General features: G+C 38.6%; 1 protein-coding gene across 1 annotated transcript; it reads right to left on the bottom strand.

Annotated features, from left to right (window-relative positions):
- fn1a (fibronectin 1a) lies at positions 1 to 26,549 on the bottom strand. Its single transcript, XM_042763405.1, is given in 46 exon segments — positions 1 to 813; positions 1,664 to 1,780; positions 1,869 to 1,975; positions 2,063 to 2,188; positions 2,601 to 2,768; positions 2,851 to 2,989; positions 3,756 to 4,207; positions 4,816 to 4,905; positions 5,012 to 5,200; positions 5,273 to 5,362; positions 5,471 to 5,650; positions 5,749 to 5,836; positions 6,264 to 6,451; positions 6,826 to 7,095; positions 7,779 to 7,892; positions 8,006 to 8,161; positions 8,311 to 8,475; positions 9,104 to 9,220; positions 9,313 to 9,579; positions 9,662 to 9,751; positions 9,835 to 10,025; positions 11,524 to 11,797; positions 12,267 to 12,458; positions 13,383 to 13,469; positions 13,585 to 13,753; positions 13,942 to 14,036; positions 14,143 to 14,406; positions 14,609 to 14,887; positions 15,987 to 16,187; positions 16,295 to 16,384; positions 16,734 to 16,862; positions 16,981 to 17,166; positions 17,352 to 17,520; positions 17,624 to 17,745; positions 19,370 to 19,513; positions 19,720 to 19,848; positions 19,935 to 20,090; positions 21,845 to 22,021; positions 22,787 to 22,969; positions 23,099 to 23,296; positions 24,096 to 24,254; positions 24,531 to 24,668; positions 25,176 to 25,307; positions 25,408 to 25,545; positions 25,722 to 25,847; positions 26,082 to 26,549. Coding segments are annotated over 46 exon segments (7,440 nt in total). The 5' UTR covers positions 26,212 to 26,549; the 3' UTR covers positions 1 to 744.
- Positions 26,550 to 27,457: the final 908 nt, after the last annotated feature.

The raw sequence follows: 27,457 nt of genomic DNA on the forward strand, positions 1-27,457 counted from the left end.
AAAAAAAAAAAAAGTTTTATTAAAAAGTATTTTTGTCCACAGTAGTTAAGACTTTGGCACCTAAAACACAAACATAAAACAGTATACACCCATAATCTGCATTCCATCAAAACACATAAAAGGGATAAATAAAAGAAAAAAAGTTCACTTCTTCATTAACAGTGCTTTCCTTTGTCTTCAGATGAACACAAAGGCCACAGATCAACCAACCAATCAGATTAGGGAGGGGTGAATATAACATCATACAAAAAAAAAATGCCTACAAGGCACAAGGGTTTTCATTGTAAGACAGTGCTTGTTTTAGAAAAGAACACCAATAAATGTTTTGATCACTGGCAAAAATACACAAAAAGTCACAAAATCATTAAAAAAACACAATCAGACAATATGCAATAATACTTAAAATAATCACAAAGGCAAAATGTGTTGATTCTCTGCTGATGTTCCACTGATTTGAGTTTCCAGAAGATGTGGAAATGATGTCAACAGCCAAGCTTCAAATCAGTGGAATCTCGGTGTAGATAGATGGTGTCCTTCCATCCACTGCGCAGAGGAAGACTGGTTGCAGACTCAACCAATCAAAAGAGTGAGAAGTTTAGTCTCTGGGCGTGATGTCACAGGTGGAAGCAGCAGGACAGAGTTTGCAGTGTGAGCGAAGATAAGGACAGAGAGGCACTAAAGGAGCTAGATACAGTCTCTGGGGGCCATGTCCTCTCCATTACTGGGCAAAACTGATAGACACATTTATTCTAGTGGGCTCTGAGCATCTGCCAAGAGCTCTGGTCTCAGGCATTCGATTGGACATTGAATGTTCTGTTGGGGAAAAGAAAAAAAAAAATTATGGCAAAATCCAAACATTTTCTAAATCGTTCTTACTACTTTATTAAATGCGTGTTATTTATCTGATTGTGTACGATTAAGCAGTGCACATAATTAAAAAAAAAGTTTGGGTTCATAATTTAATAAAAATATAAAAACTATCTCCATGTCTAAAATAATTTTTCTTTTCGAATGACATCACATATCCCTCTTACTTTAACCTCATTACAGTATCCACTATAATTATAAATATAATAATATGCAATATATACAGTCCTTGAAATACAATATATATGCTGCCATTCTAAGGTTTCAGGTCGGTAAGATTTATTTTTAAAAGAAATGAATAGCTTTATTCAGCAAGGATGCATTAAACTGATCAAATGTGACAAATCTTTTGTAACATTATGAATGTTTTTACTGTTTCTAATAAATGCTACTTATCTTTTGAACTTTTTATTTCTAATAATGCAGAAATGTTTCTTAAGCAGCAAATCAGTATATTAGAATGATTTCTGAAGGATCATGTGACTAAAGACTGAAGTTATGATGCTGAAAATTCAGCCTTGCATCACAGGAATAAATTCTAGAAAATTATTATTTTAAATTGAAATAATATTTCACAATATTACAGTTTTATTTCTATGAAAAGTCAGTCTCAATGAGCATAAGAGACATTTTAAATATATTAAAAATCTTAACGACTCTTTTGAATGTGTATAGTGCACGATGCTACACAATATCTTCTATAATTATACTAAAATCTGACCTTCATCAAAGATTTGTCTGGTTCTTCTTTTCTTTTTTTCCACGCCTTTGTCTTTTACATATATAAAAGACTCACCAGTTTGCGTAGGGCGTTCTCTCTGTAGCGGTCGTAAGCATCAGTGCGCACTGGAGGCTGAATGAGGTCCACGTCAACTTCAGCACCAGGACGACGACAGTTCTCACAGCGCCAGCCCTGGAGAGACAGCATGGTTTTAAACATGGGAATATATATGTGTAGAAAACAAACGGAAATATAGAGAAGACATAAAACCTAGTGTTACCTGTTGTCCTCCATAGCAGGTACATGTGCAAATTGCTCCGAGATACTCCTTCTGCCACTGGTTACCCACCTGGTACAGCTTCCCATCATCATAACAGGTAGATTCATCTACAGCAGACGATGAACATCAATCAACCGACCAAACCTTAAATGCTCAAAGTTGCATAGACTCAACTGTTGAAAAACTCTGCTTACGGGGTTCACACTTGAACTCTCCTTTCCCGTTGCCCAGACAAGTGCAGCTCATCATGTGACCGTTCTCAGCATGACGGTCCCACTTCTCGCCAATTCGGTAGTTGTGCCCATTATCATGGCACCACTCTGTAGATTCAAAGATGCGTATTGGTTAGTACATAAACCCTCAAAAGTGTCTAGAGAAAAACATTTGAGGTTTCCAGTGAATTCATCCTTCACACACATTCATACAGTGGTTATTGCACATAATAAGCTAATCCCAGAGTTTAATATCGTCTGGTTAAAGGCTGACAATACAAATCTGAGACATGAGCCACCTCATCTCTGCCTGCCATGTTTGATAACCTCTACAAACATGTCAGGAAAAGCTAGCATGGGCAACAGTATGAAAATGAACTCTACATTTGTGTTTAACTTCACAAAAAATCTCAAGTGTAGCAAAAATATGAAACATGACATGTCTTTAACTGGCAACCGGACACCCATGCTAGAGTCAGGTGTGGTGTTTAGCATGTAGCAGCACTGCTCATTCACTCACTGGATGAATCACATCTGAAATGCCCACTGCCGAGGCCAAGGCACTTGCACCAGAGTTTAAAGCCTGTCTCGGACATGCGCTCCCATTCTGCGCCCACCTCATGGTAGGTGGCGGTGAATGTGTCGTAGCACACATCCCTGCCTGTGGGAATCACTCCAGCCCCTGGAACTACAGAATATGAGGAGTCAGGGACAAGCATGTAAACTTCTGAAATATGGTTACAAATTTGTTTGGGTTAGGGATCATTTACCACTGTTTTCGACAGTCACAACATCTTCCAGGACTTTCTGTTTTTGGTCTCCATTGACAGACTCCACAAGAACATGATAGGAGGCACCAGAGGTGAGACCTATCAGTGTAGCGCTGGTGGACGTGCCTGGCAGACGCATCTGAAGGAGAGAGAGAGGGAGAGTGTATTAATTAATAATCACTGATCATCATCATCATCATCAATAGCTAGAAGCTGCAATATACAGAACCAAACAGGTAAATTTGCACTTTACTTATTTTTTTATACTTAAAAGTATTATTTCTTTTTCCCGTTTATTTGTTTCATTATATATTTTTGCATTTAATTTTACACCCTGAAATGTCTATCTGGACCTTCATCAAACCAACTCTTTAATGACCATTCAGTAATTTACTTTCTACTACAATAACATACAGTAAAACATTAAATTCTCTTCATTTAGAGGCTTGCATCAGCAAATATTAATATACAGTACACAACTGTTTCGGTGTAAGTTTGGGATAACTTTGATTTTTTTTTAAAAATCAATATATATTTTTTTTTTAGCAAGGATGCATTAAACTGATCAAAAGTGACATTTATAATGTTACAAAAATTTCTATTTCAAATAAAAGCTGTTCATTTGAATTTCCTATTTATCAAAGAAACATGAAAAATGGATTATGGTTTCCAAAGAACATTTCTTGAGTACCACATCAGCATATTAAATTTTAAAATAAAATGTAAAAAAACTAATTGTAATAGCATGTCACAATATTACTGTTTTACTGTATTTTTGAACAAGTAAATGCAGTAAGCATTTAAACATTAAAAACTTTTACCATCCCTTAACATTTAAACTGTAGTGTTTAGATAAAATACTTTAATTACAGAAGTTTTGATATTAGATATGATTGTTTACTCACCTGGAAGGTCTTCTCATTGATCTCTGTAATGGGACTGCATGACACCACATACTCTGAGGTGTGTGGCACAGGCTGCCACATGATTGTGGTCTGAGTCTGAGCTTCCTGGGGCAGGTTTGTCTCATTGAAAAGCCCACTGAAGGGGAAGCCAGGTTCAGGTCCCTCGCTCACCTGCACCACCGGCACTCTCTGGCCATCTGCTCCTGGCAGGGGGATGTAGACCAAGGGCTCGCGGTGGCTAGGGGCATGAGGCTGCTGGCCGTTATTGCCCAGGTTGAAGCTCTGATATTCAGTGTAGATGTGCTGGCCCTGCTGCCCCAGTGTTTTTTGTCTGTTTGGCCCCAGCATATGCACATGGTTGTTGAAGTGGTCGTCCTCTGGCACATCCAGGATGTCATGGCTGGGCCGGCTGGGGTCAGGCAGCTGGGAGGGCAGCTGGTGACTTTCCAGTTCTAGCAGGAAAATTGTGTTGGAGCACGCAAATTAGCAAAATAATGCAATAGCAAATGTTGCCAGCAGAGGGCAATGTACAGTGCATTTAATTCATTGTGCTTTGCTTAGATTAGCCTTGCATTTATTTCTTTTCAATTAAAGTCATTTAAAAAAAGAGCAGCACATATCATATAATACACATCACCAACCTTGCTATTTGTATTAATAGCTTCATTAAATATCATAATAAAATGTATTATAATAACGGTGTGCAAATAGTACCACCAAACTATTTAAAATATTAATGTAGATGTTGAAGTACACTACAGCTCCAAAGTTTGGGGGTAAAAAAAAAAAAAAAAAAAACTTTTACTTGGCAAGCACACATTAAATTGATCCAAAGTGTCACTAAACATATAATGTTACAAAAGATTTCAAACAAATGCTGTTCTTATGAAGGATTTAAAGAATCCTGAAAAACTATCACAATTTCCACAAAAATAATAATAAGCATTGTTTTCAACACTGATAATAATAAATGTTTCTTGAGCAGCAACTCAGTATATTAAAATGATTTCTGATGGATCATGTTACAAATAATCTTACTAACCACAAACAAAGTACTTACGAGTTTTTGCCTTTCCAATCAGTGGAATGCTTCTCTGAGCGTTATTTAATGCCACAATCTTGATAACATATTCAGTGCCTGGTTTCAAACCTGCACGTATAGACCACAAAAAGGTTAATAAAAAACTATCAGTATAAATAATGGGAGACAAAAAGGTACAATATTATGAAAGCCATAAACTGGGAAAGAACAGTACCAGAGATGGAAGCGAAGGTCCTGCCAGCCTGAGGTCGAGGGGTCAGCTCTGTAGGATTGTCTCCAGGCTCTTCATAGGTCACATAGTATCCTGTGATAGTGCTTCGTGGAGGCTCCCAGGTAAAGGAGATTGAAGTAGGAGTCAGAGAAGTGAAATGGAGGTTTGTGGGTGGGCTGATAACTGGTCTTGCTGAAAAAATATTAAATATTTTAATAAAAATAATAATGTTATATTTATGTTATGTTATATGTTATAAGGTACCTGTAGTAGCTGTAAGGCTGAAAGGCTCACTACGTGCGCTTCCATTCAGAGTATAGATATTGATCTTATAAGTGGTTCCTGGCTCCAGACCTATAGAAAGCAATTCGTATAATCAAATCAATCTCAGTTTTCAAAACTAATATTTACAAAGCATATGTTACAGCCTGTAATACAAGCTATCGCTGTGCTGTGTTGTACCAGTAATGGTGTAGGTGCGTGAATCAGGTTCAAAGGTTCTCTGGATAGGGTTATGGCCGCCCGTGGTGGGTGTGGCTTCTACCAGAAAGCCAGAGATGGCCTCAGTCTTAGAGCGCCAGGTGAGAGTGATGGAGGAGTCCTTCACATTTGATATACGGACACGTCGAGGTGGACTGATGTCTGGGAAAATGAGATCTAGATTGAGTTTTGGCCAGCACACAGCAAATTGGTGGAGAATGCGGGTGTAATTCAGAGCCGTTTTATGGAAGGTGGCTTACTGTCGGGTGTAGTGATTTCTCCCTTGACACGACGGCTGGTGAGAGAGTTCTTCACACCATAAACCTCCACTTCATAATCAGTGCCAGGCTATAAACACACATACAAGGGAAAAGAAAATGAAGCAAAGCCTTTAAAATGTGCTTCACAAAATACCATATAATTTTCTGAAACAATCTGGCACAGGCTTTACTCTTTGATCTACCCACTGACCAAAATGACAAGGTAGATGTACAATGTGAGGTTTGCCTGATGGAGATTAGCATTGCTCTCTGACTACCAGTAACCCACAACCACAGCTAAAGTCAAGAAATAAATGCCTCAAAACCAGAGGAACAGCTGTTTAGATTTTTCCATGAAAGCTTTCAGTGGTGTTTTTAAGGACTTTTTGGCATAAAAAGCATGAAAGCATAGCATGTAACATAGAAAAAAGTAATTTGTTCCACATTACGTCTAATATCAATAAGGTTAACATTTTGAGAGAATGAACTTCTGCAAACGTGAGATGGTTATTCACCATGAGTCCAGTGACGTGGAACTCAGTCGAGTCAGGGGAGATGTTGTCCTCTTTAGTGGGTCCATTCTTGCTCTTGGGGGTGATGGCCACACGGTAACCTGTCAGCCTGACGTCCGAAGAAGACCAGGAGACAGTGAAGGATGTTGGACCCACTTGGGAGAAGTGCAGACTTGTGGGCCCAGGAATAGCTACAGGGGGAAAAGAGAACATTTATGAAACATTAAGTATATTACCAGATTTGAACATTTTCTAAAGGACTCAAGACTCACTGCCACAATACTGGGATGTTGTAATGGTTGCCAGGATATATATGATGGCAAAGCTGAATTTTCAGCATCATTACTCCAGTCACATTTTCCATCAAAAATCATTCTAACATCAAGATTTGGTGATTACTATTTGATTTATAGTTTAATAATACAGTTTATACTATTTGATTTATAGTATAATAATAAAATAATTTAAATTACTATTATACATTTAAAGAATTATTATAGTTAGAAAAACAGAATTTTGGTAGATCTAATTTAAATAGTAGAAGAGCAGCTGTTTAAAGTAATACCTGTTGTCTGAGTGCCCACCAGTGGAGTGCTGGGGGTCCGGTCATGCAGTGCGATGACTTTAACAGTGTACTCTGTGCCCGGTCTGAGGCCATGCAACACTGCAGACTCATCATCTCCACGTGGGGCAGGGAACAGCTCTCTCTCTCCCTCCTCTGGACTGTAGTACAACACTCTGTAAGAGGAGACCACTCCATCAGGACCCTCCCAGGAGATGCGCATGGACGTTGAGTCCACGTCAGTGAAGGACAGATCTTTGGGTTTATCCACCACTAGAGAAAGAAACATTTGAATCTATGAATGAATCGGTTTCAATTAAACCTGATGTCATTACATCTGAAATATTGTAGAATATTTACCAATTGATAAATTAACAGTGATACTTTCGTATGTCCTTAACACCTCTTGTGAAAAAGTGAACTTAACTGTACTGAATATGCACTTGTTGTACTAACTGAAGAATATATTATATATAGTAAATTAATAATGATATTAATAAAAATAAAAGGCCACTTAAGTGTACTTACACTTTTATGACTTAACACACTTAAGTACACATTTAAAATGTACACTTTGTGATGATGTCAAATTACAAATTTAAAGTACATTTTAAATCATTGTTTATGCTTTAAAGAAGTACTTTTTGATGTGTTGACATTAAAGTACATGCAAAGTACTTGATTATAATTTTAACTGTAATGTGTTATTTGATATTACATTTAAAATGAAGTGGGTCTAAAAGCATTCTAATGTTCAGCTAATTGCATTTAATATAAACTGAATCTATGACTTTTTATTTAATTGCATTTAACATTTAAAAATTTTACTTAAAGTACATTATTTTTGTAATAAGTATTCTTTTTAAAAATATGCTAAAGCGTACTTCTGTTTCACAAGGGATCCAATCACTTTTACACACTTTATGAGAAAAACTGTCACAAGTTTGTGCACCTACTTGTGACTACAGTTTCAACCACAGGGGGGCTCTCTCCGTCCTGTCCCAAAGCATACACACTGACAGTGTACTCCGCTGTCGGCATCAGGCCAGAGAATGTCATTTCAGTCTGGTCTGCAAGTACATGTGAAAAACACACCTATGTAACTCTCACTTTGACAGTGTTACCTCCTTTATTTCAAAAGTAGGCACAACACAATATTTTTATTGAGAGTGATATACATTACCTGGAGCAACCACTTCAGAGAAAGTAGGACCCTGTCCATTAAGTGGAGTTCCTGTGACACGATATCCTGAGATGGGCCCCACTGCTGGGCTCCAGCGTACAGTAATAGTGTTGTCCTTCACGTCAGTCACCTCCATCTTTGATGGAGACTCAATATCTATGTTTAAAGAAACAAAGTCCATTATTTATAACTTTTTGCTCTCAACTGAGTGAATTACAGTAATTTTACACTATCCTGTCTTCCTAAATCCTTAAAAAGTCTGTCAAACCAACCAACAAAGACCTGACAGACATGCTTCGACATACCTGTTCTGTGTATAACATGGATGGGGGTGCTGGACGCAGGGCTGTCCCCTCTGCCGGTCACAGCATAAACAGTGATTGTGTAATCGGTGCCTGGACGGAGGCCATCAATAGTAGCAGTAGACTGGGAGCCGGGGACAGTAAATTCCTGAGGGGCGTCAAAACCTCCTGGATGTGAAAAATCAGAACAATTCAGTCAACAGAATTTACACTTTGACCAGAGCGGTTGTTGTTACATAAAACTAGTTATACCAAACATACATAATATTAATTTAAAATGTGTATTTGAAACATAATTACCTTAAAAGATTATTGTGAATACATGTAAGGTAAGAGCAAATGTGGGGTGTATAAGCTAGATGAGCCAATAGTATTGCTTGGGGTCTTAATAGAGACCTGATTTATCATGACACCAGCTCTCTTGTCTCTGTATTTTGTATTATTTGATTAACATCATAGCATAAACAAAAAACCGAACAGCTGATAGAAAAATTTTAATACTGCTTGACTTCCTTTCTTTGTGACAAGCAGAGGTCAGAGACATAAACTTGCGCAGTATGTGTGTCTTGGAGAGACCAGGGCAATTTCTGCTTTTCTAAAAGAATCATCTACTGTCAATCTAGAGTCAATCTACATTTTCTTTCAATCCATCTGCTGTTTTTTTATGCATTGTTTTGAACAGACACATCGCATGTGAAAATCAGACTAAATTTTCATGCTGAATATTTGTGTTGGTGTGAACAGGCCTTAAGTGACAAACTTATCAACACTATTTCAATAGGATCCATTCACCTACCCGACTCTCCATGTGTGATCCTGTAGTACCTCACAGTGACAGAGGGGGCGTCCCAGCGAACGGTAATGCTGGTTGGCGTTGAGGAGATAACTTCCAGGTCAGTGGGAGCATCAGAGACTAACAGAAAAAAGTAATGAGAGACAATTAGTACTAAGAACATCTAATATGAGCTGCAGTGAGAAGTCAAAAGGCAGGAAGTAACAGCATACTGGTAGACTGAGTTCCAGTTAGAGGCAGACTCTCGCGGGATCCGCTGACGGCGTAGACGCTAATGCTGTATTCGGTCTCCGGGGTCAGGCCTGTGAGGGTGAAATGGCTCCTCGATGGGGGCAGTCTCTCCTCTTTAGCACGTCCACCACTGGTCATTTGGTAGCGGATACGGTATCCTGAGATAACGGCCTGAGGAGCCTGCCAGCGTACGGTGAAGGAGTTGGTGCCAACATCAGAGAACTGCAGGCCGACAGGTGCATCGAGGACTGTGAAGTAAAAGGATGCAGCCAATGAAACAGATCTTAACGCAAATCTTAAGATTTCTACAGTTTTAGCCAACAAACTCACTTGTTCTCTGAGTGCCAATGGCAGGTGAGCTCTCTCTCTCTTCATAGACACAAATCACACTCACCATGTACTCAGTGTTTGGCACAAGATCTGAAAGCACACGGAGAGACTTATTACTAATGTGTGTTCAATACAGAAACTAAAAACAATCAATTCTTCCATAAGAAACTTACGGCGAAGAACGACATAGTTTGTGTTTCCATCCACAGTGTGCTCAGTGGTGTCATCGTCGTCATCGACTGGATGATAGCGGATGATGTAGTGGTTGATATCAGAGGATTTGGGCACCTGAGGGGTTTTCCAGGTCACCAGCATAGTGTCTGCGGTCACTTCTCCAAATGACAGGCCAGATGGGAGTCAAATTTTTTTACAACAAATTAAACAACTTAATAAAATTTTAACAACAGTCAAATTTTTTTACAACAATTTTTACAACTTTTTACAAGTTTTACAACTTTTATTTTTTATTTTTTGATGAAAGATTTCTCTGATATATTTCATTATATTATTACAGGTGTTTTACCAGTGTCACATTTTGGAGGGCTCTCAAACAGTGTTATTTTAGTATTATTTACATACTATTTTGATAAATTATACTACTGAACTACATACTGAACCTCTAGTTTTATGGCTTGCTTTTAAAGGCCACTGGTAGAGGAAAGAGTGAGAAAATGAGCACCATCTTTAGAGGTGTGACTGAGAATCTGTTTATGTGAAAGCAGACTTCACACAGACTGATGCCATGTGTGTCTACACATCAGTTTTCTTCAGCAAAAAGAGAGTGAGGAAGAAAGAGACATAAAAGGAGACGGGGAAGAGTATGAAAAAGAACAGTAAAGTGCTGAAACAAGACACAGCTGCTAGTCTTTCCTCAATCTGCTTTCAGAGAGGGATATGGATGCTATATATACTTAAATAAGAAGTAAGAATTTTCTTAAACAAGAATGTTAAACAAGTATGAAGGAACAGATTTACTGCACATTCATCTAGGCCAACAGGTCATTGCATTTTTTACAGGTTTGTTTCCACTTCTAGTCCATGGATAGCTGAAATAATAGTACTTTAAAGTATTGAAGTACTGACCACCAATTAAAGGAGCACTTCGTTGTTGTTGTTTTTTTATCTTCGTTATCTTGATTTCCCATTAACATCCAACTCTAACCCATATTTTTTATATACCCTGCCATTCAAAGTTTGCAGTCAGTAAGAATGTTTTTAAAGAAATTAATGTTTTTATTCACCAATAATGCATTAAATTGATCCAAAGTGACAGTAAAGACATTTATAATACAAAAGAATATTGATTGTCACAAAAATATTAAGCAGCATAACTCTTTCCAGAGCAGCAAATCACATGTGACACTGAAGCTTAGCCATTATAGACATACATTACATTTCAAAACAGACTAAAATAGAAAACCATTATTTTAAATTGTCAACAAACCTTTTTTCCTCTTAAGAAGTCCTCAACAAAGACAATCTGTCCTCAGTCAGATTTACTGCTAACACTTTATTATAAGGACAAATTCCCACTACTAACTAGTTGCTTATTAGCATGCATATTACTAGAATACTGGCTGTTTATTAGTACTTATAAAGCACATATTGAAGCCTTATTCTGCATCACCATATTTTAGATCCCTTAATCCACCCCATACCTAAACTTAACAACTACCTAACTAACTATTAATATGCAGCAAATTAGCAGTTTATTGAGGGAAATCTCTTTAGTTAATAGTGAACAAGTTGATTTACTTGTCTCTAATGTCTTGGAGACCTTGTTCAGCAATTTTGTCCCTACAAGTATAGTTAGACACACACACACACACACACACACACACACACACACACACACACTCTTACCTGTTTGCTGGGTGATGATAATGGGTTCACTCTCTCCGTTTTCTGTGACTGTGGTGACGGTTATGTCATAATCAATACCAGGCTCCAGACCGTGCACAGTATAAAAGCCTGTCGTGGGCTCCACAAATTCAACAAAGATCGGGACACTCTCCCCAGCAGCCAACACCGTAATACGGTAGCCGGTAACGGTGGTGGAGTTAAGAGGACTCCAGCTGAGGCCGATAGTGGAGTCAGTGATGTTGATGAAGCTAAGGTCAGTTATTTTGGGCACATCTGGAGGAGAGAAGGTACCAGAGGCCCAACATAGACACAACACAGAAAGACAGAGGTAAGTCATCTGACTGGAAAACAGATCCTTCATGGTTCATATTGTGAATTTTGAACCATGGAGATGAGTGTTAGGAATTTGTGTTATGAGGATAGAACAATCACAAATTCATATATGCAATTTTTTCATAAAACTGACCAAAAATGTGAAATGAAATTGAGCTCTTATGTTCTGTTTGCCAAAATCAACTGACTAGGATTAATGCTGACAACAGAAACATATGCTTTATTAAAAATTACTCAGAAAGCAATGTGTATTCAGTAATCTCTCTGTTCTCACTATTTAATGTCTCAGTAGACATTAAAAGCAAGTACTGCACGGATTACAATCCATATGCTTTCCCAGTTTATGCATAGTTACTCAAAATAATTGAGGTGAGAGGTGATTTGTGTTTCAAAAAGCTCTAATACCTACCCGGAGTCACAGTTGTGGAGACAGGAACACTCTCCATGTCATCCTTCACAGTAAACACGCTGACATTGTACTCCACTCCTGGACTCAGATTCTCTAGCGTGCATGAGTTCTGTCCTGCCTTCACAAACTCCTCTATTGAGTTCTCTTGTTGCCTTTTGGTGGGAGTGCAGGTCACTCTGTAACCAGTGATGTCTGCGGGGACAGAACAAGGGTTACCAAGGGAAGACCAAGCAGTACATTTGAGTAGTGATCAGATGAGCTCATTTGAGAAAGGACAGAACATACTTTCATTACGAAGTGTTCCTGCTTTTTTTTTTTTTTTTTTTTTTTTAGACCAAATGAATTTCCATGACTTTTCAGTGAACTTATTAGTTATTTGTATGCAATTACTGGAACATTGGGATTAATGTATTTGGAACATTATGAACTGGTTTGAGCGATTTTATTGAAAACTATCAACTAAAGAGAATGATTCACTCAGAAATAAATTTCTTGTTGATGAATTAAAAAACCAGAAATTAAGTTGAACTAGAAAATATGTATTTTCACTGTAGAAATTTCCATTACTTTTATTCATTTAAATTATTGTATATAATAAAATATATGGTATATTTAATATATATTATTTATAATTATAATAAAGACAATATCATAAACACACAAACACTAAAATCGTTCAAAAAAAACAATTAAAAAACAATCACAAAATCCTCACAAAATCTACATCCAAAAAATCAAAAATAGAGTAAATATTTTAATATTGTGAAATAGTATTACAATTTAAAATAACCGAATTCTATTTTAATATGTAATTTATTCCTGTGACGGCAAAGCTGAATTCTCAGCATCATTGCTCCAGTCTTCAGTGTCACATGACCCTTCAGAAATCATTCTAATTTGCTGATTTTCTGCTCAAGAAACATTTCTCAATATTAATATTGTTCAAAAGGTCAGCATTTATTTAAAATATAATAATATTTAGTACATAGTAATATTATAAATGTCTTTACTGTCACTTTTGGTTTTCAGAAAAACCGAAGTGTATATTTGTTTGAAGTTTAACAAGCACATATAAAACAGAATTTGTTTTATTATGAGGGATATCTCTGTACTAACCTGGGATCTTAGCATCGCTCCACTGAACGGTCAGCTCTCCAGTGTTCGGGTTGGACTTCAGGTTCAGATCCGTGGGAGGAGAAAGAGCTGTAGACAGAGAGACAGACAGTCATGAGACAGCTGCACAACTCCACCAACACTCCCACATCTTCAGTGAGCTCAGTATAATAAGGACACAGAAATGCTGTTTCTTCACACTTACGAGTGACCACGCGTCGAGTGATGGGGTTGCCATGCTCATGACCGTCAAAGACCGGCTGGACGCTGTAGGTGTACTCAACTCCAGGAGTTAGACCTGAGATGAGGACACTACCAGACTCTGAGATCATGTCCCTCGGAGCTTCTCCACCTTGGCTGGGCCTCACGGTCAACTGCAGAGCAGAATTAGAGATTAAACACTGTGTATTGAGTGATCATGACTGAAATGTGTGTAAACGTGAGAGAGAAGTCTGTCAAAAGTCAGTTTCTCAAGAGTACTTTCACATGTGTCTCACACCAGCCATTAAAATAAAGAGTGATCGCCTACAGCTGTGCTCTGGTATGTTTCAGTTTTCAGTACCTTGTATCCAATTTTAGGCGCAGGGGTCCAGGAGACAATGATGGAGGTGTCTGTGACATCCGTGCTGAAGAAAGGAGCATTTCTCATGGGCTGAACTGAAAGACAGAAAGTACAGGACTTTTGCTTTAGCACTCTTTATTTATAGGATTTGTTTAGAACAAGCAAATATATTTGGAATTTTTAGAAAAAAAAGAAACTCACTTGTAGTGAAGGTGGCGAGGGATCCCTCACTAAGCACATTGCCTCTTTCTGCATGCAAAGTGGCAGTGTATTCAGTATCAGGCTGCAAGTTGAGGAGTGTGTACTGCGAGAGGCGGGCAGGAATACGCAGCTGTTTGGGGTTTGAGCCCTCGACAGTCAGGAACAGTCTGTAACCTGTGATTTGAGCTCTAGGAGCTGACCAGATGATTACAGCACTGTCTTCAGTAACATTAGTGAAATGAATATCGGTGGGTGGGTCGGGCTCTGTGAAGAGAAAGATGTACAGGGTTAGTATGCATCATACTGCCAAAAATAATAGAAACAGTTAGGCAAGATGTTTAGTATACTGTGCAATTATCAAACTGATTATGTTATATTGTTATGTATCATTTTTTATAAATATACTATGCAAAGTTGATTTAGAAGCCTATTTTTTGCAGTATAGAAATAATCTTTATTTTCTCACTTGTAGCTTGCTCTCCAACCAGCGGCTCACTCTCTTCTCCTGATTTGAGAGCAAAGATGAAGAACCGGTAGAGGGTTCCAGGCTGGAGGTGTGTGATCTCAGCGTAAGCGTTCTGTGTCACTGGGAACGGGAGTTCTCTCTCGACCAACCCGTCTGGACCCACCTCGCCCACAGACACACGATACCCTGACACCACTGTGGATGGTCCGGTCCAAGTGATTGTGATCTTAGAGTCAGACACTTCAAAGAACTGCAGATCGGTTGGAGAGGGGACTTCCTCTGTGAGCAGAAAACAATAGTTTTTTTCTTTCAGACTACATTGATAAAGTTTCATTCTATCATAACACTTGCTCCTAGACAAAATCTTTTTCTGTCTCTTGAGTCATAAAACCTCATTTCTGACCTTCCTTTGACGTGCTTACCTTTATCATAGCCTCTGATTTAAACATGGCAATCCATGTGTTTATTCTGTAAAGCTTGCTCATCTGAGCAAAGGAATTTAGACACCCTACCGACAGACCAGCCGGCCTGACAGGAAAAGAATAATAGGCTTTCTGGACTGTTTGTTTTAGAACCAGCCATAATGTTTCACCTTCACAACCTGATTGCATGTGAAGCTAAAATGTTTGTGGAACCAATTTTGTAGCATTTGCATCATCAAGATTACATAGAAGAATACTATAAAAGTCAATGCGGGTAAAAACCAGACAAATGTCAGTTTTAGAAAGTTGCAATGTTTGCTGATTTGCCAGATCAGTATGAAACAGTCAGCCCTCTGAAATTTTCTCCCAGCCAGTCCCCATAAAAATCAAATTCTGCAGATCTTTCGCCATATTACCCTTTAAGGGATTCACAGGCGTTTGGACGCCGACTAGCTGACTCAACTCAAATGTGATCTTATCTTTGGGCTGCCAGACAAAACACCTAAATCTGGTCGAAAGAAAACAATAAAAGACATTTATGGCTTGATGACATCATGTTATGTTTCCACTGCACTACAGAGATCAGACCATTTGTTAAACAGAAGTTATTATCTTCAGACATATCCTGACACACATCTGAGTTCAAGTAACACGTCTTCTCTAAAAATGAGGGTGAATCTCATAAAATAATTCAAGAACAGATCTATATCGTAATTCACTCCTAAAACCAAAATGAATATAAAGTTATATTTAATAAAACAGAAGCCTATTTTTGGAACATTACAGTTTTTTGTGTTGTCACCTCATGATAGTTAATCATATGTATTAATATTTAATTTGACAAATTATTTCAAACACTTTACACCAACGATAATTTTGGGGGGAAATGTATTATTATTAGGTATTATATTACTAATTTCCCTTTTTCTAGATTCACCAATATAGTGATTTCATACCTGCCAGTGGTTCTCCAGCAGTGGTGACCTGGACAAAAATAGGTTCACTCTCCAGATTCTCTTCCACTGAGTAGATGCTGATGTTATAGAGCAGTCCAGGGCGAAGGTTACCCAGGGTCAGTGATGTGGATGTGCTAGGCAGGTTCAGCTCAGTGCTTCCAGAACTTCCCTCTTCAGATGGTGTGTAAACCACACGGTAACCTAAATAAGCAAAACATACACTTGTTAGCATCTATATTTTGTGTACAGTTTGTGTATAGGTCACACATAATGGTTTGCTTTACAACAGGCTAAAAGCCTGTGTTTACCTGTGATGGGAGCCACAGGTTTAGACCAGCTGATGAGGATGGAGGTCTCCCCCACCTCCTTCACTTCATGATCAGAAGGAGCATCCGGAGCTGCAGAAGCACAAGCCAAAAACATCACATTATTATTGTGTGAAATACTGCATATGAGAATATATGTCCGTGGCAATTGAACGTCAACAAGAAATTTAGACTTTTTACAGCAGTGAAATTTCTCACATAAACACACTTTAGTTATAAGTAGGAAGACTTTATTTAATCTTTATTTTTTATATTTTTAATTAAGATTCATTTAAATATACAAGGCTACATCTTATCTAATGAATATTCAGTGCGCCCAGAAATACACAAATTCATATATGGTTCATCCATTAGTTTTTTGTAGAATTAGAAACAGGACAGGTGAAGCAGAGAGACCAAGAAAAAGCAAAAAAGACTTCACCTGTGGTCTGGGAAGTAGTAAGGATCAGGTAAGGTTCTCCTTCTCCTGTCACTTCATACACATTTACAGTGTACTTCCTTCCTGGGAGAAGTTCACTGATGTTCACGGATGTGGCCGTATGAGGAAGGTCTGGAAAGCTGACTAGAACAAAAATGCCACACTTGTGATGCACAAACCCACCCAAGACCATGGGCTGTCCAGTCTGCCCTCCCTCCAAAAATGCCACACTTGTGATGCACATACTGACCCAAGACCATGGGCTGTCCAGTCTGCCCTCCCTCCTCACTCAGCTCATATTCCACCCTGAATCCAGACACCGTGTCGGACGCAGACACCCAAGAGATGACGAAACTGCTGGAAGTGATCTCAGTCACAGACTCAGAGGTGTCCACCATCGGAGGAGGCGGGGTGGTCTCTCCCTCAGAGGTTGCCACTTGGGAAGAGATGGAAAGGGGAACATTAGCAGACATAACTTCCAAACATTTGGATACAATTAATCCCATTCACAAACTTACTGATGAATTCAAGCATGAATTATGCTTGGAAATTGTGTGGTTTTATGCACAAATACATGCACATTTAGTGAATGAAACCCATTTGCACTGTTGGATGACCTACATGAGCCATGCACAGTGGAGAAATCAAAGCGAGTGGTTTCTCTACGTCCAAAACGCAAGATGCTGATGAGGTGACCCTCGTAGGTGACTCCTGGCTTTAGTCCAGCAATGGTGTAAGAGTTCAGATGGCCTGGAATAGTTACCTCCATCCACTGGGTATGGGTATTTTTCTGTTCAAAAACGAGTAGGTTGATCAATTTTATTAGATAAATAACCTCTCTGATACAATCTGAAATAAATTTGGGGACATGCAGCGTCACAAAAGAGACTCACCGGTCTCCACCTGAGTATGTACTGTGTGATGTGTGCAGAAGCCGGCGCGTTCCATTGGATGGGGTGGGAGTTAGGCTGGTTGCCAGATTCTGATATAATCACCTGGACTGGACGATGACCACCTGATGGAGATATATAAATGATATTCAATATTTAAAATCATATTTACAGCCAAGAGCACCTGTACATGCAAAATGTAATATTTAAAAATCTGTCTTTAGAATAACATGCTACAGTAGTAAGCTCATCATGCTAATACTGTAACAAAACAAAAAGAGTATTTGAACAGGGTTTCCACAACTGGCATTTTGAGAACAAAATACATTAAGTGTTCTAGGAAAGAGAAAAAAATGTTTGTAGCGTTACTGTGTTCTGTTCCTTTTGGTAAACGCAGAAATGGGAAACGTTGCACTAGCCTGTGAGATTCTTACCACAGACATGAGGACCACCACCGTCTCAGACTTATAAACCTTTAAACCCAGCAGACAAACTGCTTTAACAATCACAACAGTTTCAAATCCCCAGCAACTTTTCTGAAGTGGTAAATATCTATTATTTACCCAACAAATTTCACAACACTATTTAAAACTTATTAAGTGTCTTGCAGTCTCATAAGGCAATATCCCCAATTTGCTTCTGATTTCAATCTGGCCCTCATTTTTCCCAGTTACTGCCACGAGGGTAGTCTGTACACAGCACTTAAAGTTCACTTAGTCTGCATTACGTTCTCGCAGCTGGCCGCCATTACTGAGGGATATTGCTCTGGGGTTGCTTCCACTCACTGAGCAAAGGGATCACTTCTGACCCCAACAAGCTCTTACAAAAAGGAGTATTCAAAAAATACAAGTAATTCACAAATTTATTTTTGGGCTAAAAGGGATTGGATAAAAAAAATGTAAACATTAACGTATTATAAATAGAACAGGATGAACCAATATTTGAAGTCCTTAATAAACACCAGGCTTAGCATGGCACAGACACATCAAAATTAAATCACTCTTATTGTAATCAACAAATCAGTCTCCATTGTAAAACTATGCTATTTTCCATTTAATCTTGAATTTTTATTTTTTTTTAATTAGTAGAATTGCCAATTGACATTTCTACCATCATACTGTCCAGCCCTGCTTGTCAGTTTTCCTCTACAAAAGTTTGGAGACTTGAGGCAACCATTAACAGTGGAAACTACATAATCACTAAATGACTTTACAGATGCTGTGCAAGCAGAAAAAGTAACAGGTTTGGTTGAATTTCAAACTTATTCCTAGCACAGGACGAAAGAAACTCAAACACAAACAAACAGTGCCAAAAGGGCCGTAGGGGGTGATTGAGACAGCTGTGTTGATTGGGTGTGTGCTTTTCTCCATCCACAGAACTTCAAAAGAACAGACGGCAAACACATGGACAGCACCAAATCAAGGTGTGGATGAGTGCATCTTAAAACCAACATCCTTGATTTCAAATGCTCCTAGAGGACGAGCATTTGTTGAAAGCTGTAAAAGAAAAGATCACAAGGAAGAGCGAACCCTAATCGCCACTCCAACAAAACACCTGGAAGAGACGGCAAACAGCACTCTTGCTCTCAGTAAACATCTGGAAGCCTTTGACTTCCAAACCTCTCCCCAGCCACGCCCACAAGACTACTTATAACAGTGCACATTGAGACCCACATACTGTGTTTGTGTTTGTGCGTATGCGTGCACGAGAGAGGGAACATGTACCCCAAAAAAGATGAAGTTTACTCACTAGAGAAAGACTGCTGAGGCTCGCAGCTCAACTCTCCGATGCCATTTCCATAGCAGTAACATCTGTAGTGGATTCCCTGAATGAATTTGTCCCAGGACTCTCCAATCTGATAAAACACTCTAGTCTCTGGCTCCTGGCACTGATCTGGAAATGGAAATCAGAGTAACATGGTTATTATCCAATCATTAGTTCTGTCATTTAAAGGGAACAAGGCTAAAACTGCTGATCCTAAGGCTCCAATTTGAAGGAAAAGACAATCTAATTGCTTCAAAAAAATTTCATTTAAGCAAATGAAGACAAATGTCTAATTTCACTTCTAATTGATGAAATCCTAGAAGTGGCTGGCTCACCGATAGCGTCACACTTCCAGCGTCCACGGCCTTGACCGAAACAGGTGCAGTTCATCATGTAGCCTTCGTCATGTTGTTTAGTAAAAGTCTGATTTACTTCATAGGTCAAATTATCCACAATGCACTGGTCTGAAGATGAAAATGCATATGTTAACTCACACATGGATACATAAGTTCATCCATTACAAATGGGAGAGAGAATTGACAACTCTCACCTTGGAGTTGTGAGTAAGCGATGCAGCTCCATTCTCCACGGCCATTGCCCACACATGTACAGCGCATCATGTGACCCAGAACATCATGGCGTCTGTCCCATTGATCTCCCACACGATACATCACACCCTCAACAGTGGTACACACCTCCTCATGGGCTGATGAAAACCCATCAACATTAACACTTACATCAGTAAACAGCAGAAATACATTTAATCATACACTTGTAGCCCCTGCGATGCTGACATTGTTCACAAACTTCTAAATTCTCCTCAACTGTTCTAAAAATATAACCAAACTTCAAGGCGGTTCAACCAATGAGATGAGCATATTTCTGTTTTGGAAGCACTTGAGAACTTCCAAATTACAACCCTCTAAGTCCTTCAAAGAACAAGAATAAGCATGAAGTACAGGAGGAGCAAAAATGGATCAATGGGAACATGGCAAATATATATATATTAATATAGTGCTTTATACAATACAGATTGTTTCAAAGCAGCTTCACAGAAATAAACAAGGGAATAATAGTATTAATGATGCAAAGTTTTTGAATTATGAAACAACTACAATTTCAACAATGAAGCAGATCTTAAAAGGCAATTGTGTCATTATTCAGCTCAATGTTGATTCAGGCGAGTTCAGTGACAGTATCAACATTGCAAAGTTCATTAAATCAATTTAACTTGAAGCGGCTCTGAAGAAGTTTCATTAAGTCAATCAGTTCAGTGTTGATTCAGCTGAGTTCAATAATAGTGAAAGCTCAAACTAGGAAACAAACTTAATTCAGCAAAAAGTAGTTCTACAACATCAGAGTTCAAATTTAGTTTGAGCACAAAAACCCAAGCCAGTTAGCTGAATTGTTTTCAATGGCCTAAAGAGATTAGTATAATTAATCAGTTAAGTCATTTGGGGCTCAATTGGGGTCAAATGGCTACAACTCAATCCTAATGACCATAGATCCATAAAGCTCAAGGCAGTTCCTCATTATCAGCCTTATTGTTTTAACTGGGATATCTCTGATTGGTGTATCTGGTTAATAAAAGGGGATGAGAGCGAGGAAATCTCTCCAAGGTTTAGAGTGGAGGAGGTTACACAGCTGCCCTGGAGACTGGCCAGATGTATATGCTCCACTGCCAACCAGACTCTGGTCCAAAGCCAAGCTCCCCTCCGTCTGCAGTCCCGCACAGCCGAGGGGCCACGGCAAGCTTCGAAAGTACCAGTTCTTTTCCACATTTTGCACATTCAGTACAGTAAGTAAAACCTACAAATCAAGATATTGCTTGTACTGAAAACCAAAACTGTTTTTGATAATGGTTCCTGTGTCGAGACAAGTATCTCTGCACCCTACAAAACAAACACTATGGGACAACACAAAGAGCAGCTCTGGTTTCAATCTATGTCAGATCACTAAATCTATCCACTATCAATAAACTCCAGCACTCGCTTGGCTCTAACTGGCACCCTGGTGAAAGAGACACCCTTCAAAGCTCAGTCAGAAGGGGGGTGTTTATGTAAATATGGCTGAATAGGTGTGGAGTGATCTTTTGTTTTACATAGTTTACATCTTCATCTTAACTGTTATCAGATCTCCTCCCATACAGAGCACAAGGTGATTGAAAAAGCTGTGAGACGTATGTAATGACACTTCATTTATCTATTCAGTCTTTTTGCTAATATGCCCGAAGTAAGGAAAAGAATGGGGCCTGGAATGCGATGTTTAAGAGAAGTTTAAGATAAAATGATGTGCTCAAGGCACGTTATTAAGATCCAGGACCTTTAGAGGGCAAAAATGCTTTCATAACATTAGAATTCTCCATCTTCCTATGTTCCAAGCTCCTGTCAAGTCCTAACCTGTCACCCTCTCTTTCTCTCTGGATCCAACATTTATTGCTAGTGTAAAACTGGCGCTTACCTGCCATGGGACAGAAGCCAAACCGCTGCTCTCGGTCATAGTTATAAGTTGTGCCGCACCATTTCATGCCATCTCTCCTGCCTTCAGCGGTGCAGTCAGTGTAGTTACGGCCATTGTAAAGGAATGGGAAGTGACAGAGTGCACCATTGGAGTTTCCCCCTCTGGTTGTGACAATAACTAAAAGTGAAGATATTTACCAGTGAAAAACAGTAGCAGTTTCAAGGAAATAAATTTATGACAGCAACAGTCACCCAAGGGTTAGGAGTAAAGTGCCATGCTCAAGAGTATAACTGTGATGAGAGTATAAATCTTTCCGGGCTCAAATCAACAATATTTCAATAACCAGCCTTGAGCTTTAACCACTAAAGAGCAATATTTAAAAAAAAAAAAAAAGTGATACAAAAATAAAGATATCTGAAGATTTTTATGCTATGCATGGATTTATAAGAAAAAAATAAAAAAAAACACACTAAATATCTATTTTGAATCAGATATTTTAGAATTACATTACTGTATGAAAAGTTTGGGATAAGATTTTATTTTATTTTTTTTAAATGAATACTTTATTCAGGATGCATTAAAATGACAGCAAAATCATTTATAATGTTGTGAAAATGTGCATTATAAATGCTGTTCTTTTAAACTTTCTTTTCAACAAAAAATCCTGATTATTATTAAATTAAAAATATTAAACTGTTTTCAACACTGATAATAATAAGAAATGTTTCTTGAGTACAAAATCAGCATATTATAATGCTTTTTGAAGGATCATGAGAGACTGAAGACTGGAGTAATGATGCTGAAAATTCTGTTTTGCCATCACAGAATTTTTTTTTTAATTATTATTATTTAACTGCTTATACTGTATTTTTGATCAACTAAAAACAGCATTAAAAAAGTTTTACTGACCACTAACTTTTTCAGGAATGTATATAAACTTACCATTGTTGCTGGTACAGAAGGAGTACTTGTAGTCCTTCTCAAAATCGGATGAGGTGCTGCACCAGAGCTGCCCATCACTGCGTCCCTCAGACGTGCAGGAGTAGAATGTCTTCCCCATGAACATAAAAGGAAACACACACGGCTGGCCACCTGAGCTCCCACCATAAACCTGGGACTGGCTCTCTGCATACACACACACACACACATCACACATGAAAATAAAAAAATGAGATACAAGCAAAGCATTCGATCTAAATGAACACTGGTCATTATATCGACAATGACATAAATGTGATTAATCAAGACACTAACCTGACTCTTCACAGCTGACACCGTTCCCCAAGCAGGTACATAACATCTGTTTGTTGCCCTGGGTCTTGATCCAGCGCATGCCCAGGGTGTAGGAAACACCTGCGTCTGTCAGACAGGATCCCTCCGTGGGGTGTTCAGGCACCGTCTGTGGCTGAATCACTGCAGGCTGGACATTGGTCACCACACGAGACCCAGTACCTAGTGCACAAAATAACACATGAGGATACATGTTTTGCCTCAACCAGGCCACCAGGGTCCACTAGGGGGCCTCTACAAACATCCAGGCGCACCCAAAATAGTCTTAAAATTATTTAATATCAACATAATTTTAGATAAAATGCACTAAAAATAAATATATACAGTAATAAATATATACACCAAATGAAATAGATTGGACATCATGATATTCAGTCATGAGATGATGACGCTAATCTGAGCCACTCATATTCTGTGAAGGGGAAGATCATAAAAATTAATAGTGATTTCTGTCTTTTGCACAAAGCAATTGTATTATTTCAAAACACTTGTTATAAAGGGCACCATTCACATTAATATAGACTTGTTTTTAGTGTTTTTGGCGCTTGACAGATGTGGTCACTATGAACAGTCACATGAAAAATAGCTGTGATGATTCTCCAAAAATAACAACATGGGGTTGGAAATACATGAGAGTAAACATACATGAGAGTAAACAAATAATTGCAGAATTTTTTATCTTTAGGTCAGAGATACTTTTGTATTTTTATATAATACTGCAGTATTTTGAGTTAACTTTTAATTTTTAACTTTTAACTGAATTTGTTTTTATTATTATTTGCCAGATTTTGTTTTAAGGTTTCCATCTAATATATATATATATATATATATATATATATATATATATATATATATATATATATATATATATATATATATATATATATATATATATATATATATATATATATATATATAGTATTTAGATTTATTTCAATTAACAAAAATGTGAGGTTCTTACCCAGGCTAGTGGTGTGCAGTGACGCATGTCTCTCGCATTTCCACTCTCCACGTCCATTTCCAGTACACAAACACTGTAGCACGTGCCCGCGAGAATCCGTCTTGCTCCACGTGTCTCCAATCCGGTAAGAAGTGCGTGTGTCCTGGTCGTTACAGCGATCTGTGATGCACACACAAACATACAAAGCAGATGTTTCTCAGCAGAAATATATTGCGGTTAAGCTCCTCTAAATAAACATTTTTTGAAAAACACAGTAAGGTAAAACATTTTCCCTCTTTTAGCCAGTTTAAAAAGTCCTTGCGCTGAAGCCAGAGGGTTTAACTGCATTTTGAGTGGATAATTAAAGTGAATCCAGTTGGACAGATGGGAGAATGGTAAAGGGAGTTTTGCATGGTTTGGACTGTTCCACTATTCTAAAAAGGGTGGAGTTCTTACTTCTGGATGTGCATGTAATACGTCCACTTCCTTCTCCTAGGCAGGTGCAGTCCACGATCATCCAGTCTTGGTAGGGTTTCTCCCAGGTCTCACCAACCATGTAGGATATGCCGGCTGCATTGTCATAACAGCGCTCGGCTATTAAGAAAAAAAATTGTTTAATAATATGATGACGTTAATACTATTACTTATATAATGTATCTCAGTTCCTTTCCATCATGTCCAAAACCACTATATTTCATTTTAAAAGCCCATTAAATTACTTGATGATTACAGTTTCTTGCCTGTGTCAACATATTTCATATTGAAACAGGAAATTGGGGTGCGACATACTGGAGGGATCAACCCCATTAAAAACAAATTAGCTGACTGTTTGTGACACAGCCATGAACCATGACTTGATACTTACTAGTAGGTTACATGTGGTAGTAAGGGGAGGGACAGTCTTATTCTAGAAAGCATTTGACTGGACATAAATCTGTAGTGCATGATGAGTCATCAATAGTATTGTTCTGTTTTAAATGGCATATATTGGCTAAAAATGAATTTTGCTAATGTTTTGCTAAGTATACTATCATATATATCATAGCAAACACACAGACAAAAAGCCACAAAATTCCCAATTCTTTAAATGCTCAAACTCACCAACAGGTTTGCAGGTCCACTCTCCTTTCCCATTTCCCAAACAGACGCACTCCAGCATGTAGTCTCCAGTGTCATGGGGTCTCTTCCATGTGTCTCCAATCTTGTAGGAGTGCCCTCCCTCATGACAGCGGTCTACAACAGAGGCCAAGTAGGTAAACAGCAGCGCAATTCCAAAAAGCGTAATTTCCAAAGTGCCATAAGGTACAGTGAAGGAAAGTTCCAGTCTACCCACTCCCAATGGTGCAGCTGATTTTCCCTCGGCCAGAGCCAATGCAAGTGCAGTCCCAGATCATCCCATCCTTGGGCCTCTCATAAGTCTCTCCAACCCGATAGGAGCGAGCATTTACTTTATCATAGCAGGTTTCCTCAGCTGGGAACAGACATGGACTTTGTTCTTCATACTATTCAGAGTTAACACTTCAAACTTAAACTTATCAAATGCAATATATTTTTGCATGCATATAAATGGTTATTCATTTAACCAAGTTAGGAAATATTCATCCATTACAGTGTCCCAATGGACAAACGCAATGTAAGAGGACTCACCATCAGGCTTTGATTTACACTTTATACCAGAAACTCCATGACAAGTGCAGAGCAGTGTGCTGCCCAGATAACTGCGCTCCCACTGCTCTCCAACTCCATAAAGCTGACCTCCCTCAACACATCCATCTGCAGAGCACACAACAGAACCCTTCTGAGCAATATTTTAGAACCCTTCTCAACAATGTTTTAACTTTCTCAACAATAAACCACGATCACATCAAGAAGAAAAAGAGGATCCCTAATGTGTATTTTCCAGCATTTAATTAACTATCTGCGTGCGTAAAACCCAAAATACGCTACTAAATTTACAATTTCAATGGATCAAAACAAAAACGAACACATGGACAATGAATCGCATACCTTGGGACACGGATGACACCGAGTGTTCCTGAGCTTGTCTCCTATGTTTCCCCGTTCCTTTCGGCATACACTGCACAGTGCAGGCGAGCAAAGCCACTGCCAACGCCGTGCCCAACGGGCCACCGGTCATTTTTACAGATGAGATGAAACACAAGTATACCGATGGTTAAACCTTCCTTTCTTAGCAATGGAGGCTCGAGAAGACGCAGCAGTCCAGTGGCTGAGGTAATCCTCTTCAAGTCTCCAAGTTCCCTCTCTGTGCGTTTCTCTCCCTGTGCGTCCTGCCCCTCCTGCTCTCGCGCGCACCTCTGCGGAGAGCTCAGACGTGCGGAGCGCTTTTATTTGACCTCCACATTCCGCCCTGGAGGAGGAACTACTCCCGCACACGCGTGGGAGAGCCACACAGACAGACACCCAACCTGAAGCTCGCCTTTTGCGTTCAAAGTGTCGGATAACAATTCATTCAAAGCTAACACTTGCAAACAACCACTTCCAGTGCAGTCAACTTTTGTTTTATAAATATTATTGTGCCTCTAATCCAATACGCCATTGTTCAGTAATGACCCAAATTTGTCAGTTTAAGAAAGCCTGTGACTGTACTACTCTAATACAGATCATGCTATATTTGGAGTGCAAAAAATGTCCCATGTCCCATTCACAGATGGTTCAGGGCGCTGCACCCATCTGAAACCAATTAGACAAACTCTTAACTTTAATAACACTTCCCTGGTGGTAAAATAAAGTCATTCTCAGTTTACTGTCACCCTCAGAAAGAAAAGATTGAAAGAGGACTCATAAGACAGATGTAAGTAGGAAATAAAAGACAAATAAGTTGCTATGACTTTCTTGGCTTTATCTTAGTTTAGTAGTCTTTCAAGCAAGCCAAGAGGCTGAAATTTAGATATCATCACAAGGCAACCATATGACACTCTCTAAAGTTTCAAGACCCTGGGATATTCCTACATCTCATGGACCACTTGTAAAATACCTGCAAATGCATATAGGGGCCTAAAAAGTGCAGCCACTTTGACTTTTATAAATATCTTCCCAGCAAGACTGTATCTTCAATATGTCGTCAGTAATATAGGGAAAAAAAAAACATTAGGCTCATTGTTTTATTTTTGCAACACTTTAAAGAAAATGTTTTAAATGTTTGTAAGCTGAAGTCAATATAATCATTTTAATAGCTAAACGCATTGTTAAAAAAAAGAATACAGATTGTATTGTTAAATATATATAAAACGTGATAAAAATGGTGTCAGTAAGCAGTGACCTTGCTGTGATTTCATATTTAATTTTTTTTTCCAAGTCAAAACTGTTGCTGCAAATTTAGTTCATAGCCTCAGCTACTGGCATGTGTTGTGTTTACCCATACT

The sequence above is a fragment of the Cyprinus carpio genome, chromosome A9 (assembly GCF_018340385.1).
Source record: "Cyprinus carpio isolate SPL01 chromosome A9, ASM1834038v1, whole genome shotgun sequence".
In the NCBI taxonomy this organism is placed as follows: Eukaryota; Metazoa; Chordata; class Actinopteri; order Cypriniformes; family Cyprinidae; genus Cyprinus; species Cyprinus carpio.